Source organism: Bidens hawaiensis, unplaced genomic scaffold, assembly GCF_021521415.1.
Source record: "Bidens hawaiensis isolate Kalapana, Puna unplaced genomic scaffold, B.hawaiensis_p1.1 tig00040963_1, whole genome shotgun sequence".
In the NCBI taxonomy this organism is placed as follows: domain Eukaryota; kingdom Viridiplantae; phylum Streptophyta; class Magnoliopsida; order Asterales; family Asteraceae; genus Bidens; species Bidens hawaiensis.
In genome coordinates this window covers 79463-98214 of record NW_027497236.1, presented here as the reverse complement: position 1 = coordinate 98214, position 18752 = coordinate 79463, and the positions used below count along the sequence as shown (strand labels likewise).

The window sequence follows — 18752 nt, the reverse complement described above, 5'->3', positions numbered from 1 at the left end:
TGTGGAGAAGCTTCAAGCTCTTGCTAATTTTCTCGGTTCAGTAAGTATTTTTTGCTTATCTTGAAATAGCAATATGCAGAAAAACTAGCATTAATTTGGGAATAACAGAAAACCGAAAGTTACCGTCAGATATCCCAAGATACGGAATTGTCCAAGAATGAGGCTGAAGCCAAGCTCGCCGATCTTCTGCAAGATGTTAACATCAAGGACACACTGCTCAAAAAGAAGGACAAAGAGATTTCGGATCTCAAAGCCTCATTTGAGTCAGAGAAAACTGAATTTCTTGAGGATGCTAAGAAGTGCGCAGCCGTCAACATTCTGGAGTCGATGATCAAGATGTCCGAGGAAGTACAATCGAAGGGTCATGTGATGGAGTCTTGGAATTCTGGAGCTTGGAAGAAAAAGCTCAAGATGCTAAGGAGGGAGAATATTGAAGAGGATGAGACGGCTGGTACTTCTGAGGCGGTCAAGGATGCTGGAGCTAGCGTGAAGGAGACTGAGGCTGGGGAGGCAACGGATCTGGAGAGGAAGGAAGGTGACAAGGCCGAAGGTGGGAAAGTTTGAACCTGGTTTCCAGGTTGTTTTTATGTGTTTTGAATTGTTGTTTTGAACAATTTTTATTATGGTTGTGCAAGGATAATGTAGTATGCTCAGGATAATAGTTTGGGTGGAGGGATCCTGGTTCAGGACGAAGCCCAAATTGTCTTTTATTTTCTGCAATTGGAACAATTATGATAGTCCGGGTGGATGGACTCTGTTTTGAGTGAAATCCGGGCTATCTTTTCCTGCATTATAATATTAGTATTGTTTTTCATGACTTATATTGGCATGCTATCACTTTTTCCGTTTTTAGAAAAATCTAAGTTTCATGAAAAATATCTTAGTAAAAGTTTAAGTTTTACCAATAAACCAATATCAAGTCATAAGTATGAAAGATAAAATACTTGCAAATAATAAATCATACCAGAACCGTGTATCGATTAACTTGGAAATTGTCCAAACCGTCTTATCCTTGCAATAAAATCATTGTTTGGAATATTCTTCTAATCCTGGGGATATAGAAATAGAATTGTGACATTAACATTATCCTGAAAATATTTTTAGAAATTCTGGCGACAAGGCCCTTTAGAAGAGATGCAAAAATCTCTTAAACCATTAGAAACGAATTTGCGACTAGGCCTTTTAGAAGAGATGTAAATCTCTTAAACCTTAAGAATAAACTGGCGACAAGGCCCTTTAGAAGAGATGTAAATCTCTTTAACCTTAGATTATGGTACGTCTACCATAAACTTATGTTCAAACCACTAGCCGAGGATAACGAGGGTAACAAGTCACTATATTTCATGTGCTGGCCCCGCCTCTCAAACTAAGGCTGAATAAATCATGCGCTACAGGTGTCTTAAGAAGAGATGAAGATCCCTTAAACCTCAAGATCCAAATCAATAGCCGAGGATAACGAGGTAACAAGTCACTATATTTCATGTGTTGGTCCGGCCTCTCAAACTAAGGCTGAATAAACGTGCTCTACAGGCGACTTAAGAAGAGATGAAAATACCTCAAACCTTAGAAGAGGTGAAAACCCCTTATACCTTAAGGATAAGCTGGCGACGAGGTCTTTAGATACTGGCGACGAAGGCCCAATTTATTCTCTCATGTCTACAAAACAGTCAACTCTAAGTGAGGGGTGGGTGTTAGCCTTGCTAACACGCCTTCGATGCTTAAGTCAGTACCTTGTTTGAATAATAATAATAATAATAAAAATGAATAAAAGTTTAAGTTTGAGTACATACCTTGACTGTTTAGTATAACAGTTATCCTCGGGATAGAAGTCTTACATGAAATATCTTTTGAGATGTATAGCATTCCAAGCCCTTGGTAGTAAGTCACCATCCAAAGTAGATAATTTGTATGCCCCCTTTCCTGCTTCCGAGTCAATCAGATAAGGACCTTCCCACTTTGGTGCGAGTTTCAATCCGTAGGATTGGTAGTATTTTGAAAAGCTTTTCGGAGAACCAAATCCCCTTCTTGAAACCTTCGAAGTCAGATATTCTTGTTGTAGGACTTTGCTATCTTCTGTTGATAAGAAGCAATTCTGATCTTTGCCAAATCCCGGAGTTCTTCTACCGCATCTAGATCTTCAAGTAGGATTCGAGTGTTATCTTCGGGATTTTGATGAGTGACTCTGGCCGTCGGGATAACCATCTCTGTGGGGATAACTGCTTCAGCTCCAAACACTAATGAGAAAGGAGTCTGACCAGTAGCATTCTTCGAAGTGGTTCTATCTGCCCAAAGAACGGAAGGAAGTTCCTCGGCCCATTTTCCTTTCTTAGACCCCAATTTTTTCTTCAGGTTATTGATGATGATTTTATTGCTTGATTCGGCCTGTCCATTAGCCTGAGGGTGGACAGATGTTGATGTGATCATCTTGATTCCCCAACTGGCACAGAAGTTGGTTGTTCTTTTGCCGATGAATTGTGAGCCATTGTCACACACTATCTCTGCTGGAATCCCAAATCTGGTCAGGATATTGCGCTTGATGAATGAGATGACTTCTTTTTCTCTGACTTGAACAAAGGCTTCTGCTTCGATCCACTTCGAGAAATAATCTGTCATAGCCAACATAAAGACTTTTCCTCCTGGATCTCTTGGTAGTTTCCCCACGATATCCATTCCCCATTTCATGAAAGGCCAAGGGGATATAATAGGATATAATGGTTCTGTTGGCTGATGCAAAATGTTGCTATGTCTTTGGCATGCATCACACTTCTGAGAATAATTCATAGCATCCCTCTTCATCGTTGGCCAGAAATACCCCGTCCTCAGTATTTTGGAGAATAGAGCTCTGCCCCCAGTGTGGTTCCCACAATCTCCATCATGGATATCTTGAAGAACTTCTTGAGCTTCTGCCTTCTCCAAGCACCTAAGATATGGTACTGCAAGAGATTTTCTGTATAATATATCATTCATTATAGTATATGGGATTACCTTTGTGCGAAAAGCTCTTGGGTTTTCATCCTTGGGGATAACCCCATCCTGAATATATTCCTTGATTGGGATAATCCAAGAACTTTCACTATTCTCAGGATTCTTGGCTCCCACATCTTCATCATCTTTTGATATTTCATTGACACCTTGCTCTTCTATTGCTGGGCTCAGGATATGTACGATAGGGATCTTGACACCTTCTGGTATCCTGAAGGATGAAGCTAAATATGCTAGGGCGTCTGCTTCAACATTCTCTTCCCTAGGTACCTGCGAAATATCAAACATTTCGAAACACTTTGCTAGTTTTATGACTAGCTCTAGATATTTCATTAGTCTTTCTCCTCTAACAGTATATGAACCATTAAAATGATTAGTTAATAACAATGAATCAACATGTACTTGAATAAACCTGATTTTCATGTCGATTGCCAGTTGTAATCCTGCTATCAAAGCTTCATATTCTGCTTCATTATTTGTGGCTTGAAATCCGCATGATATGGATTGAGGTATAATGTCCCCCTGTGGTGATTTCAGCAGAATCCCGATACCTGTTCCTCTAACATTTGAAGCACCATCAGTGTATAGAGTCCACTTATCTTTGGTTTCTTCCAGTTGTTGGACTTCCAAGTCTGCCTTTACTTTAAGCTCACTGGTGAAATCAGCCACAAAGTCTGCCAATGCCTGGGATTTGATAGCAGTCCTAGGTTCATATGATATATCATATGCACTTATCTTTACTGCCCATTTTGTCATTCTGCCTGACATTTCTGGTTTTCTCAAAACAGACTTAATAGGATAGTTAGTTTTAACACATATAGGGTGAGTTTCAAAATAATGTCTAAGTTTAGTAGATGCCATAATAAGGGCTAAAATTAATTTCTGAAGATAAGAATACCTGGTTTCAGCATGCAAAAGACTTTTACTTACATAATATATTGGATGTTGTTTACCTTCAAGATCCTTAGCCAAAACTGCACTTAGAGCATTATTGATACAGCAAGATATAGAGATAGAGATTCACCTTCCTCAGGTTTGACCAGTAGAGGAGCAGAAGAAAGATAAGCTTTTAAGGATGCTAAAGCTTCCTCATGCCTACTGGTCCATTCGAACCTCTTGTTTTTCTTCAGGATATCGTTAAATTCTTTGCACTTTTATGAGGATTTGGATATGAATCTGTTGAGCGCCGCTATCCTGCCGGTTAGCCTTTGAACGTACTTGACTGATTCTGGGGATTTCAGATTCAGGATAGCTTGTATCTGCTCTGGACTCGCCTCTATCCCCCTTTTGGTGACCATGTATCCCAAGAATTTGCCACCCTTCACTCTGAAATGGCTTTCGAAGGATTCAGCTTCATGTTGTATTTATCGAGGATATCAAATGCTGTCTTGAGATCTTGAAGGTGATCATCAGCTTTCTTGGACTTTACCATCATATCATCAATATAGACCTCCATTGTGTCCCCAAGTTGCTCTTTGAACATCATGTTAACTAACCTCTGATAGGTTGCACCTGCATTTCTAAGTCCAAAGTGCATAGCAATATAACAATAAATACCTGTGGGAGTCATGAAGGTCGTATCTTCTTGATCTGAGGGTTCCATCTGGATTTCCTGAAATTCTGAGGATGCGTCCATAAATGTCAGCATCTCGTGGCCGGCTGTAGCATCAATCATTGAATCGATGTGTGGTAGAGGGAATGGATCTTTGGGACAAGCCTTATTCAAGTCCGTGAAATCTACAAAAACTCTCCATTTGCCATTCTTTTTCTGTACAACCACCACATTTTCTAACCATCGGGGATATTGAACTTCCCTGATCATTTTTTCCTTCAAGAGTCTTTCTACTTCTTCTTGAATAATTATATTTCTTTCACGTGCAAACTTTCTTCTTTTTTGATGGATTGGCCTGAAAGAATTATCAATTCCAAGTTTATGTGTTATAATATCTTTGGAAATACCTGTCATATCTTCATGTTTCCATGCAAATGTTGACAGCCTTGATTTGAGGAAATCGAGCAATTTTGACTCAATATCCTCAGGAATGCTAGTTCCTATCAGCACTTTGACTTCAGGGTCCTCGGGATAAAGAGGTACTTCTTTAATTTCTTTTTCCCTGGCCTCCATTACGCCTCGTGCTGGCTTCTGTAATTGCTACGCCTGCTGGGGTTTGGCGGTACACTTCATGGAAGAGGTGTAGCAATTCTTTGCGTCTTGTTGGTCACTGATGATTTTGATAACTCCCCACGGACTTGGGAGTTTCACACATTAGTGATAAGTGGAGGGAACTGCTTTCATCTCGTGTATCCAGGGCCTGCCTAATATAATATTGCAACAAGATAAACAGTCAATAACACAAAATTTTTGCATTTTATTTACCCCTTCGACAAATATTGGGAGCTTAATTTCCCCAATAGTGTTCTTAATTTCTCCACTGAATCCAACCAATACTGAGGAACTGGGGACGATCTCATCCTCAGGAATATTCATCTTTTTCAGCACGTCTAATTGAATAATGTTGACAGAGCTTCCGCCATCTATGAGGATCCGGTGAACATAATGGTTAGCCACATATAAAGTTATTACCAAACTATCATGATGAGGATCCTGAACATCGACTTTATCACTTTCATCGAAGGATATAATCCTCTCTTGAGTGAGAATAGATGTCTTTGTCGGCCTGTCAGCCACTTCTAACTTTCTTTGGTCAGCATTTCTCTTTGCAGCAGAGTAAGAGGTTCCACAGATGTCGGATCCTCCGGATATGAACATGATTGTTCTCGCATCTGTTGGTGGAGGAGTCGGCTTTTCAGGAATTTTCTCGGGATCCTGCTCTCTTCCCTTCTTCTTGCCAAGTAGCTCTTTCAAGTGGCCCTTGCTGAGAAGATAGCCGATCTCCCTTCTGAGTGTAATGCAATCATCACTCAAGTGCCCAAAGTCTTCGTGGAAAGCACACCATTTTGATTTGTCTTTTCAGGATCCTGGCTTCTCCACTTTCCTTGGCAACATGGCTTTCTCACCTAAATCCTGCATGGCACACATTAATCCACCAATATCAACAAAAAAAACAATATTCAGAGATCTTAGGATATTCTTCATCGTTTTCCTCATCAACTGCATTAATCTTGGGGTTATCAGGCTTGTAGTAAGGCTTTGCTCGGTATGATTTTCCTGGGGATTCGAATTTCCTGTTCGTCTGATCATACTTCGGGACATCGACCTTAGAGTTTTTCTTGTCGTCTTCAACTCTGGTAAACCTCAGAGCTCTACTTCTTGCTTCGTCTAATGACTTGCATGGAGTCATAACAAGATCATCATAGAATGAGGAGCCTTTTTCTAACCCCAACTTAAGAGCTTCCACTGCTGAAGCTGGGTTGAGATTTGGAATTTCCAGCGACTCGTTACTAAACCTGGTAATAAAATCTCTCAAGGATTTCCCAGGATTCTGGATAACCCTATAAAGATCACCTGTCATTTTCTCAAAAGTTCTACTGCAAGAAAACTGGTTATTAAACATGTTAACAAAATGAGAAAAAGAATTGATGGTGTTAGGAGAAATACTCAGTAGCCATTTCATGGCTGCTCCGGTCAAGGTAGACCCAAAACCTTTGCAAAGACATGCCTCTTTGATTTCCATAGGGATTGGATTGATCTACATACGTTCTCTATATTGTGCGACGTGTTCCTCAGGATCCGTTGAGCCATCATACAGCTTCATATTTGGAGTTTGAAACCGTTTTGGGATCTGTACGTCGCTAATCGATGGCACAAACCAGGATATCCTGTGAATATCAGTGGGAACTTCAGCTATGGGATGGATTACGCCGGGGACATTCGATATCATGTCCTTAAGTTTCTGCAATTCCCGGGCTAAGCCCGGACTTATGCCTGCATCCTGTAAAAATCCTTGATTAGCATTAAATGGAATCGTATTGAAAGAGTTACCCTGATTAACATTCTGAGGAGCGGTCTGGACGATGTAGCTCGTATTCCCAAACATAGTATTTCTAGGGTTGGTAAACGGAGCAGTTGGAGTGTTAGCCTGCATCGGGATAAAGTCTCCCTGGTGCACGTCAGAGGATCCTAAGGGCTGTTGAGCTTGAGCTAATCCTGAAGATACCGTCTGCTGATGAGGACCAGCCTGATGGAACAATCCTGAGGCTCCAAACTGTTGGAACAATCCTGAGGATCCAGACTGTTGGAACAATCCTGAGGATCCAGACTGTTGGAACAATCCGGAGGGTCCTCCCGACTGTGACAATCCTGAAGATCCTGCATGTTGAAAAGGCCCAGCAGATGATGAATACGGGTACCCTTGAGATCCAGATAAGTGCAGTCCCGCAGACCCCAAATGCTGAAAAGATGGGGGTCCAGAGTTGTACGCCGTGGTTGGCTCTGGATGCACCAACCCTGAGGATCCTGGAGGGGTGAAATCCAGATATCTCGGGATTAGTGGTGTGAATTCTTTTGCCGGCTTCTTGGATTTTTTGAAATCTTCCAGTTCCCTCACGAGCATCTGGTTGGTCTGGTTCTGGCGATCCATCTGTTCCTGTAGCCGTCTGTATAGAGACAGAAGGTCGTTGTTGGACACCATGATGGGATCCTGGGAAGATGGTTTCGATCCCGATAACACAGGAGTAGCAGTCTTCTTTTGGACGTTATCAGGCTTCTTCGGGATACCACCAGCAGGAGGAGGCATGGGCGGCCTCCCTGAGGATTCTGAGGCTGCGGCAGAAGATGAAACAATCTTGGGTTGTTAAGACATGTTGTGGATATTGAGAGTAGGGTTTAGTTTGAGAGTGAATAATGATCAAAGCACCGTTTGCCCCACGGTGGGCGCCAAATTGTTTCGGTCAAAAATTAGCAAACTAACTTTTGATCAAATTAGTGCGTGAGGCAAGGTGCTTAATGGTGAAAATATTGAATACAAGGATATGATTACGAGGGAAAAAACCCTTGATTATGATAATCTTCGTTTCGGTCAAGAGTTTACAACTTAATCCTTAGTCGAATTGCTTCAGTTAAGGATTATGAGCTTAACTATCGATCGAATTAACGCTTGATTATTATGATCTCCGGCACAAAAAACCCCCGGACGGTGAAAACTATCACCGTCAAGTATTATTAATAACAAAAATTAGTGAGTACAAAGTGTTGGAGTTGATAGAATATCGAAAGCTAAGTGTTGCAGTGATTGCTAGTAAGCTAAACAGTGAGTTGTGTGTGACCTATCGATATTATCAACTCAATTTATAACAAAAAAATTACAACTGTTATTCCGATTATTCCGGAAACCCTAGACTACTTTTTCAACAAGCCGTTATTGTCCACGTTGTTAGTTGACGAAGTTCAAGCAATATTCCGTTGCAATCCGCGTTCTCATAAACATATTTTACACGTGCTCTTATCTGCAAAACAGTTAGATAATATAGGACAATTGAATTAATCAACGTACCTTCCTCAGAATAACCACTTGAGTCAACATCCTTAAGTTAAGCTTCATTCCGAGGATAAAAATCCACACCCAACAGGAGGTAATAGTAATTTATCTAATAAGGTAAGGGGGTGTATATTTAGTAAAAATGATGTAAGGGGGGGTACGTTTAGCAGCACCCACAAACAAATGTATCTTACGTCACTCACAACAATTAAATATTTTTTTAGAGCGTATGATGCAACCAAGTCTAAAATCTATCCTGAAAAGATATTTCGGCAATGCATTATATTTTTTTGTGGTACATAAGAATGATGTGTTGTCGGCAAGACTTACGTATCTTATAGTGATATATAATTAACACCCTTCTAATATTTTGTTTATCCGTATAAAAATATGAATTTAATATTATTGGTTGATTCGCATGCTATACACGGAATGACATGAGTAAAATCATGTATATGTCCAACTTAACCTAAAAAATAACATCCAAATGTTCTCATTTGACCAAAGATTAGTTTTTTTTAATCCAAAACCCCAAATTAAAAGGATTATAAAGTTCAACCAATAAGATTCACATACTTAATCACAATATTATGAAATGTTCATGATTTACTGCATTTTATCAAGAAAATATCCCGATAGCTTATACGTCATTACATTAACAGAAAATTTTCGTGATTTTGTACGGTCTTTTTTTTTAAACTACAAACTTCATTAACACAAGCCAAACACCCCACTAGCCTAAATTCAAATTTCTAGCCCTAATGTTAACACAAAAAACTTAAAACCTTAATATCGTCCAATATTCACCGAACTTCCATTGGAATATTAGAGAAAATACATTTATTCCGAGCTCTCAAAATACACCAACATGCTACCATAATAATCAACCGAAAAAGAAAAGGCAAATATATGTGGGATATCAAACCATACACTAACGTATATCAAACCGCCGAAGCAATATAACTAGAAGTGAACACATGCTCCACCGAATCACCCGAGGCAACAGCAAATGTTTGAACCCGAAAACACTTTTCTCTTAAATAAATAATCAATTGTAGAAAGCCGGTTGGGAAGAGCACACCACACAATGACATTCACTTTAAGAGGCACCCAAGAGTTCCAATCTAAGATGTTAGTTTGAAGAATAGGATCTTCATGATACAACAACCTTTTCACCAAGGCCACCACATATAAACGATCCCGAACAATCACCGTTCCACACCCACTTGTTAATACCACCTTTAAATTTAAAATTATATATTTTCTCCAACAGACCCATTAACTCATTGACTATTGTTCCATATATTGGTGGAACTCCCCAATTCCAATTTAACATGATTACCCCATGTAACATCCTACTTTTGGTTATAATAATAAAATAAATTTCGTTTATTTTATATTGTGTCGTTTATCGGTTTAGATAATAAACAGTGAACGGTTGGGCTTGGACTTTAGAAGATGAAATATAAGATGAAATGGGCCTTAGGTCCATGGGCTTAAGGGAGTATAAATACCCCTTAAACCCTAATCCTTTCCATTTTATCCATCTCTACACCATAGCCTACACTATCAAAAATACACACAAACGTTATTCTTTAACACGAGCCTAGATCCGAGGTTGAAAACCCGAGCTTGTTGGTGCAAGATCGTCGTGACAAACCTAAACAACATCAAGACCAGCTCGTGTTCGTAGAACGACTTGTTTAAGGTACGTTTATATTTAGAAATCGTTCATATAGGTTCGGTTTGGTTTGGGAAATCATAGATCTGTGTTAGTTTGTTATAAACGAATCCAAAACAACAAATCTTATGGAAATTTATTAACATTTGATGGGTTAACTGTTAACCTAAAGAAACCCGTATATATATGCCCAAATCGCACCCTTTAAACGTGAATTTTTGGCCGATTGGACACCTAGGGTTTGTAGGCGCTATGATTCCTAGTTCATTGATACCCAAATCGTGATATTTCGTTGAGAAATGAAGGTTTAATTTTAGATCTTATATATGTTGACTGATTCGTGTTCTTGGAAATTTTGACTTTGACTCTAAGTCAAAGCCTGGATAAGAACAGGGATGATTAGTTAAGATTGATGCAATTCGTCATGTCCAGGTAGCGAATTAGCTCACCCAGTTCGTTACCTCAAGTTAACGAAGTAGACTAACGAACTAGGATAGTGAACCAGGTAACGAATCAGGTGATTCGTTACTCACCAGTTCGCTAAGCTCCAATAACGAATTAGACCACGAATCAAGTCATGTCCAGATAGCGAATTGCAATAACGAATCAGAGGATGAGATGACGAATCAAGATAACGAATTAAGGAAGAAAACATAACGAATCAGATCAAAGGATAACGAATTAGCCAACGAATTAGGCTTAATTCGTTATAGAGAATGAGTTAGCGATTTAGAAAATAATTTAAAATCCTAATGGAAAATGTGTTAAGACAGTTAATGAAAATAAAATTTTTCCAAGCTGACCTGGCAGCTTAACCCCAGCCAGGGGCTCTGCCCTTGGACCCCGCTAGGGGCTGCCGCCCCTAGAACACCGTTGCCAGGGGCGTTGCCCCCGGGCCCCCGTTCGTTGTGGGTTATATAAAGATAGAAATACGTTATGAGTAGTAATAGTTAATTGATACATGTAATTATTATACAGTTAGCCGTGCACAACTCAAGAAAGGAATAACCATAAACGGTGAACGTAACCGCATTCAGGTGAGTTTCTAGCCCCACTTCCTTGTTATGTTTTCGGGGTTGTGAGCATACTCGATGTGATAGTTAATAAACTTACCTTAAATGGTAAGTGTATGCCATGTATGATTTATGTGTTATGTATGTATATCTTAAATGTGAACGAAGGCTTGTCGACACGTGAACGATCTTCGGATATTGCACGTGTTAACAAGGGAGGTATGCATATGATAGTTGAATGTGTATGATAGATATATGTACAATGTATGGATATGTATGAATGATTAAAGAAAGTATATGTATGTTACGAGTATGTGAAGACGGTATGCGCGAAGATGAAGAAAGAGGGATCAGACCCTAATAATATCTGAGACAGAGAAGAAAGGGATCAGACCCTAATAATATCTGAGATAGAGAAGTAAAGAGGGATCAAACCCTAATAATATCTGAGATAGACAAGAAAGGGATCAGACCCTAATAATATCTGAGATAGACAAAAGAAAGAGGGATCATACCCTAATAATATCTGAGATAGAAAAGGAAGGGATCAGACCCTAATAATATCTGAGATAGAAAGAACAGTAATTATATAGTACGAAAGTAATAAAGTATGAATTTTTATAGATATGTATGTGATGAAAGTAAATCAGTAAGGTAATTATTATGTGTCTTCGGATGCATAATCGAAGGTAGTATATGAAATGTATAATGTATGATTAACTAGAACTCACTCAGCGTAGCTGACTTTTAGTATGCACGCAAGTGAGTAGAATGAGGCCGCTGGCTTGATCGGGGACACATGGCAGATGAATAAAGAAGCTGGCATCTGAAAACTTATTTGTTAATGTTGAGTTAAAAATATGTTTTAAGTTTTGTTTAAAAGACAAGTTATGAAGGTTTTGTAATGACTGTTGATGTTTTATATTATTCCGCGAAAGTTTTATTTAACTATGATATTTAGAACTGTATTTATGAGTAAATCCAACACCAAATGTAGGGCACCGATAACGGGGCCTTACACCCCATCTCTTTCTTCACATCGATCTGCCACCAACCCGATTCCATCAACAAATCAAATAAATTTGGAAAACTATTCTTTAGCGGTTCATCGTCTAACCATACATCCAAACGTATTTTCAACTCGTTTCTCACTTCGTCTTTAATCAAACTTGACAAAGACACTTGAGATAATGCAAAGAAGTTATAAGTTTCCCAATAGTACCCCAAGTACCATTAAGTTTCTTATTAAAAGGAAGCACCATCCACGTCCTTAGAGTATCACTGATAGCCGAAACAACGTTTCATCATAAGTTCCTTCTTACACCTTGAATCTCCGCCACCATCTAGATAACAAAGCCAAATTTGATTCTTTAAGCGGACACAACCCCAAACCCCCGTCTTGTTTTTGTTTTATTTTTTTCTCAGTTCCAAGCCACCCAAGATATTTTGTTTTAATTTCATACTCTCCCTATAAAAACCTTCTTCTTTTAAGCTCCAACTTCTCTAAAATAATTTTCGACGCTTTATATAGAGCTAATAATAACTAGGAAGGCATTCAAGAACCGATTTAACTAATGTTATCTGACCTCCCATAGAAAGTGTTTGAGCTTTCCAAACCGCTAAACTTTTTGTCAAAAGTATTAACTACTGGTTGCCAACTATTAACTTTATTCATGGCCGCTCTCACTCTTATCCCCAAATACATGAACGTAATATCCCCTAAATTACAATGCAACAACTCTGTCGTGTTTTTAACGTCCTGCTTAGAAACTTCCGCTCCAAACAAATTAGACTTACTCAAATTTATATTCAGCCATGATAACAACTTGAATATCCTCAAAAGACGAGTCAAGATCCGGAGGTTACCTATCGACCATTCTCCATTTGTGAGGGAATCATACGCAAATAACAAGTGGGATAATAACGGACCGTCATTAGGCGTTTTTAACCTTTGAAAATACTGGCGGTGCAATTGTTTTTTACAACACCGAAAATGCCTCCATGGCTATAATAAAAATGAGTAGGGAAATTGGATCAACTTGTCGTGTCTCTCTTGTGTAATTCAATTCAAAAGTAGGCGACCTGTTCACAAGAATAGAAGAGTGCGCTGACAAAACAATCCCATGGATCTATCTTCTCCACTTCAAAGGAAAGCCAATATTATCCATCGTCCCATCCAAAAAAAACTATAGTTTAGATGATCGTAAGCTTTCTCAAAGTCGACTTTAAATAATAAACCTGTTTTTTCTTCTTTCTCAACCAGGTAACCCCTCGTTAATAATTAACAGGCCACCCAATATCGAACTATTATTCAAAAAAGCCAATTGGTTGCTTGAAATAATAGACTTCATCAACACTTTAAATATGTTTGCAAGGACCTTAAACCCCACTTTTGAAATTGCTCCAATAAGTTGATGGGTCAGAAATCTTGTAAAGTCAACGAATCCCGGGTTTACGACACCAACACAACAAAAGAAAGAACAACATCTCTGATCAATACTATCTGTAACATAAAAACGATTCAAAATATTACCCAAATCAGCCTCAAATAAGTGCCAAAACATTTTTAAAACTTGAAATTTAGCCCATCTTGACCTAGAGATTTATTCTCTCTGCATTACCACACTGCATCCTTTATCTCTATACTATCAAACAGCGTAATAAGAGTATCGACTTCCTCTATTGTTAATTGATTGAAATCCCCCCCTCCAACTTACTCTATTTGAAATAGAGTAACAACGTGAATATATATCTCGGCGATAGATTTTCTTTTGGTTTTCCGTCAGCTTTTGAGTTTTTTTATATGTTGAACAGAGAATATGCATTAAATTTAGATCAAACTAGGTGGAAAACTTGTCGTGTTGCGATGACATACACGAATTCGGTTGGTATTGGTTAGGTTCGTACATGGCCGTCTTTGAGAATTGCTAAAAAGTTTTGGGCTAAAGGCGAGTATAAATTTGAGTCTTAAGTAAAATTTAAATTCGATAACTCATATATAAAAAGTAATTGAGTGTTGTATATGATTTGGATTTTGGGCATGACTTATTGAGTATTGTTTAAACAAAACTTTTGATTGGACCTAATATGGTTTATATATATATATATATATATATATATATATATATATATATAATTTTCTTTAAATTTTTTGATTATTAGGCGATCGACCTCCCTGCCTCCCCATTCCTTACGACCTTGACATTAAAGCCAAAAAATAAATGTGTATGCGTACAAAATAGTAATGACACTCGTATAGCCTATGATACAAAAATTAACATATTTAAAACAACATTTGGTCGATAAAACAATAGCATAGCAGCGGCTAGTCGACGCAAATTTGTTCAGTACGGGCTATGCTTATTAAGTTACCGGAACTAAACCCAAAATTAGTTCCATCTAGTTAACCTATTTAAAACGAAAGAAAACACAGCCGTTGCGGCGACGAGCCAACGAGATCTCAATCACTATCAACTACTATCATTATAGGTATTGGAACTAAACCTAAAAATAATATCATCACGTTATCGTATCTAAAATAAACTACCAAGGCCCATCTCCACTTTGCTGGCCAGGCCGGCTTGCTTGCCTTCCACTAGGGGTGTTCAAAATTTTATTCGAATTCGAAACATTCGAAATTCGACTCGATTCGAATTCGAATATGAAGATTCGAATTCGATTACAAAATATTCGAATTCGATTCGATTTGTATTCGAGTATAGTAATCGAATACGAATTCATGATTTTTTATTCGATTCGGTTCGAAATTCGAATTCGAATTCAAATTATATAATATATTAATATATATTTAATTTATTAATTTTGGTCAAATCCGTAAATAATAAATGTCCAAAACGTCATAATTAATCCTAATAGCCATACTGATATTTCTTAATTTTGCCAATACTTAATTTTGAACTTATTATCATGTGGTATTGTAGCTACTTTAAACTTATATTTATGTGTTTTACATCGATGATTATGGTTTTTAAAGTTTTTTACATAGGTGAACTTGAATCAATTAGGATTCGATTCGAATTCGAGTTTCAGATACGAATAGAATCGAATTTCGAATATAGGATATAATACGAATACGAATCGAATAATCCAACTTTTAAACGAATACGAATCGAATACGAATACCAGCAAAAAAATAAATTATTCGAATTATTCGATTCGATTAACTTGAAAATTCGTTATTCGATTCGATGAACACCCTTACCTTCCGCCAACAGGAAATAGTGCCCCAGTGATCCAACAACCAAATCATCAAAAAACACATTTAGATCGTTATATATATTAGCTTCATTTATTTTCGTTTATTATTTAACAAGATTTCGTTTTTTATTGAGGCCTAAAATTTTATTTGATTTTAACTAAATCAAATTTAAAGTGTCTCAAGGTCTTGTTTAACAGAATCAAATTTGTTGATTCCCCCTTCCAGTTGTAACATTGGATTGTTCGTAATTCAAACCACTATTATCAACATCTTACAACACAAATATTTGTTATATAGGTTCAATTTTACCCAAATCGAACAATAACTATCCTAACTTTCTTCGTTATTCAGACATAATTTGTAATCATATCAACTTTTGAACATCTTATGGTTATAGGTTAAATAGGTTAAGGTGGTCTCAAAAACTGGTTAGCCAACAAAAGCAAGGTGCAAGCTTTAGTTGTTTAACATTTATTTTGCTCTATTTCTGTTTTGGTCACTCAACCGGCTAGTCCATATATACCGTATGGCTCATCCAAGTTGAAATGTCAATAATATCTTAACCATAAAAACAATGAGCCTCAGCAAACTTTTGTATAATATTATTATATCGTCGTAAACAGCCATAGCAGCGTTAAAGTGTACTGCATTAAAAATATTTTTTAACTAATTATTTACTTACTGTAATTAGAATATTGATGTATTATTATAAGGTAATTCCTACCTCCTTTCTTTTGAGGCTAAGGGACTTGAGGGTTTATGTTCCGCGTTAAACATTATTGGTCGTTATGCACATAGATTAGGAGGTTACAAGATTTATTTTTAATTAATTCGTAAAGTGTTAATTAAAAAGATATATTATGTTATGCAATAATCTCTTTAAAAAGATATATTATCTTATGCAATAATCTCTTTAATTATATTATCTCGTTGCACCAAGTCGAGATATAAAACAATATTTTCTAATCAATGATATTGATTTATAAGAATATTACATTTTATGGGAAATTACGTTTAATCATTAATCTACATTTTCAGAGCAACTAAAAATTAAAAATAATAATAATTTTCTCACTCAAATATTTATAAATAAAAAAGTTCAATAAAATATGCAAGGGTTTTTAAACAAAATACATTCTATACAAATAAAAAAGTATAGACTTATGACCCAAATCCAAGTAACACCACACTAGAAGTTTCAAACTTCAAACCAAAAACATGAAAGAACACTTATTCAAAAAGACATAAAAGCATGAACACATCACAAGGCCCACCCACACTAGTAATAGAAATCAAACCAAGCCACCTCACAAACCATTTTGCTTTTGCTTTTGAATCATATCAATCACACTCCTTTACTTTCTCTTTTTCTTTCTCCTCTTCACTCTTGGAATGATACCCTGGGATTTTTTCTTTAATCTTCTCGAAAATACCCTTCTTCTCCTTATCATCATGCTCCACCGCAGCTAGCGGTGGTGGTGGAGGAGGAGCAACATGCTCCTCCTCTTTCTTGTGTCCACCAGGTAGTTTCTCCTTAATCTTTTCAATAAACCCCTTTTTCTCCTCAGGGGCAGAAGTAGGGGCCGGGACCGCTACTTCTTCGTATTTCTCAACAGGGACACATGTGTCGGCCTCATGCTTTTCAATTTTTTCCTCTTCCTTCTTTTCTTCATGCCCTCCGATCTTTTCCTTGACCTTATCCTTCAATGATTTCTTTTTCTTCTTCTTCTCTCCGTTCTCGTCCTCCTCATCACTAGACTGTATAAAATTCCAAATCACAAAACATGTTCAGTTAACTATAATCCAAATTAATCAAATCGAACATGATCTATAACCAATACAAATCAGCTGATCCGAAAATTAACAAACTTTTATCTAAGACTAACTAGAAAAAGACCAAAAAAATTCGGATCAACTTCATATCATGAAAAATATAGTTATCTTGGGTTTTATATCACTAAAAAGTATCAATGATGTTAACTAGTGATACAATCAAATAAATCTACTTTAGTGATCAAATACTCTATGTAACAAATTAGAGTAACTACGTTAAACAGATTTTTTAAAGGCATATTTCTTTTAATTCCTTTGATCATGTATATACGTTAAATAAATTCTCTAGACAAAAATTCTTTTGACTCAAACCCAGGACCGTTGGATGTTTATTAAAAGATATTTGTCTTTGCCACCAGGCCACCAACCCAATGACATATACGTTTAACAAATAACAAGAACTTACACTGCTGGAACTGCTATCGGATCGGTGAAGTTTAGCTAGTAAGCTTTCTTTCTTCTCCTCAGTTTTCGGTTCGGGTTCAGTCACCTGAACTTTCTGTTCAAACTCGGACGAGATCGCAGCATCTTCACACTTGTTCTCTTCCTCCTTCTTCTTGCCAATGAAATCAAACAACCCACGATCCGATTGCTCCACGGTCTCAGCCTCCACCTTCACATCAGTGATCTTAGGTGTTTCGCATGGCTCTTCGGTTTTCGGGGCATCATGGTAAACAGCTTCGTTAGACATGATCAAAGCAAAATCAACAACAAAAGCTTAGAGTAATAATTTATGTAAGGAAATGAAATGTTTGTTTGATCGAATTAGAGAGATTTGATTTTTGATTGTGTGAGTGAACAAGGTGTGAGGGGTTTGTATTTATAGCAGCATGGGACACGTAATTGACGCGATTAAGATAATAAAAGTTAACGAGAAGATTCTGAAATGTCGGTTTTCTGTGTGTAAAGTAAATAATTTAAATTAAAGATTATATAAAATAATGTTGGTTTTAAATATAATGATGATATTATTAGTCTTGCAAAGAATTAATTTTAGTGAAAGGATCCGTCATTAATATGAAATGACTCAGCAAGAAAATTAGCAATAACATCCTTCATTTAAGGCATACTATTTAGAGTAAATTTGTATTCTAAATGATAATTTTTTGAAGAAAATCATGAAAGCAATATTTCTACTTTCTAGTGTTTAGAAAAGATTTACACTCATACACGGTTTTACAGTTGTACAAATTAAACCATGGATAAGTATATAATACTGATATGATCCGTGCATCATTTAAAGTAAAGAAGAAATACATTTTTATCTATACTATATATAATAAAGGAGTAAGGGACCTCTAAAATTTTAAGAGGTACCACTCTTGTTGCATATAGTATAAGTAGCAATGCATATAATTTTAAAAATTTAAAGGTAAAATAGTCTTTGTTTATTCTAAAATAATATACAATAATGGTCCTTCAACTTCAATCAAGTTTTGTTAATATATTAAATAGTTACACATTCCCCCCTAATTATAAACCACATACCCCACGGTTTTTTAACGGCCGTAACTTTTTCAGACGTTAATATTTTTTCTAAAAAATTACACCATAAAAACGAGCATTTTGTTCTCTTTAATTTGAGT

General features: G+C 37.0%; 1 protein-coding gene across 1 annotated transcript; it reads right to left on the bottom strand.

Moving 5' to 3' along the window:
• Positions 1 to 16390: 16390 nt before the first annotated feature.
• On the bottom strand, positions 16391 to 17973 carry LOC143592505 (dehydrin COR47-like). Its single transcript, XM_077072404.1, has 2 exons — positions 17573 to 17973; positions 16391 to 17091 (listed from the first exon to the last, which is right to left on the bottom strand). The coding sequence occupies exons 1-2, from the start codon at positions 17855 to 17857 to the stop codon at positions 16675 to 16677; spliced, it is 702 nt and encodes a 233-aa protein (XP_076928519.1). The 5' UTR covers positions 17858 to 17973; the 3' UTR covers positions 16391 to 16674.
• Positions 17974 to 18752: the final 779 nt, after the last annotated feature.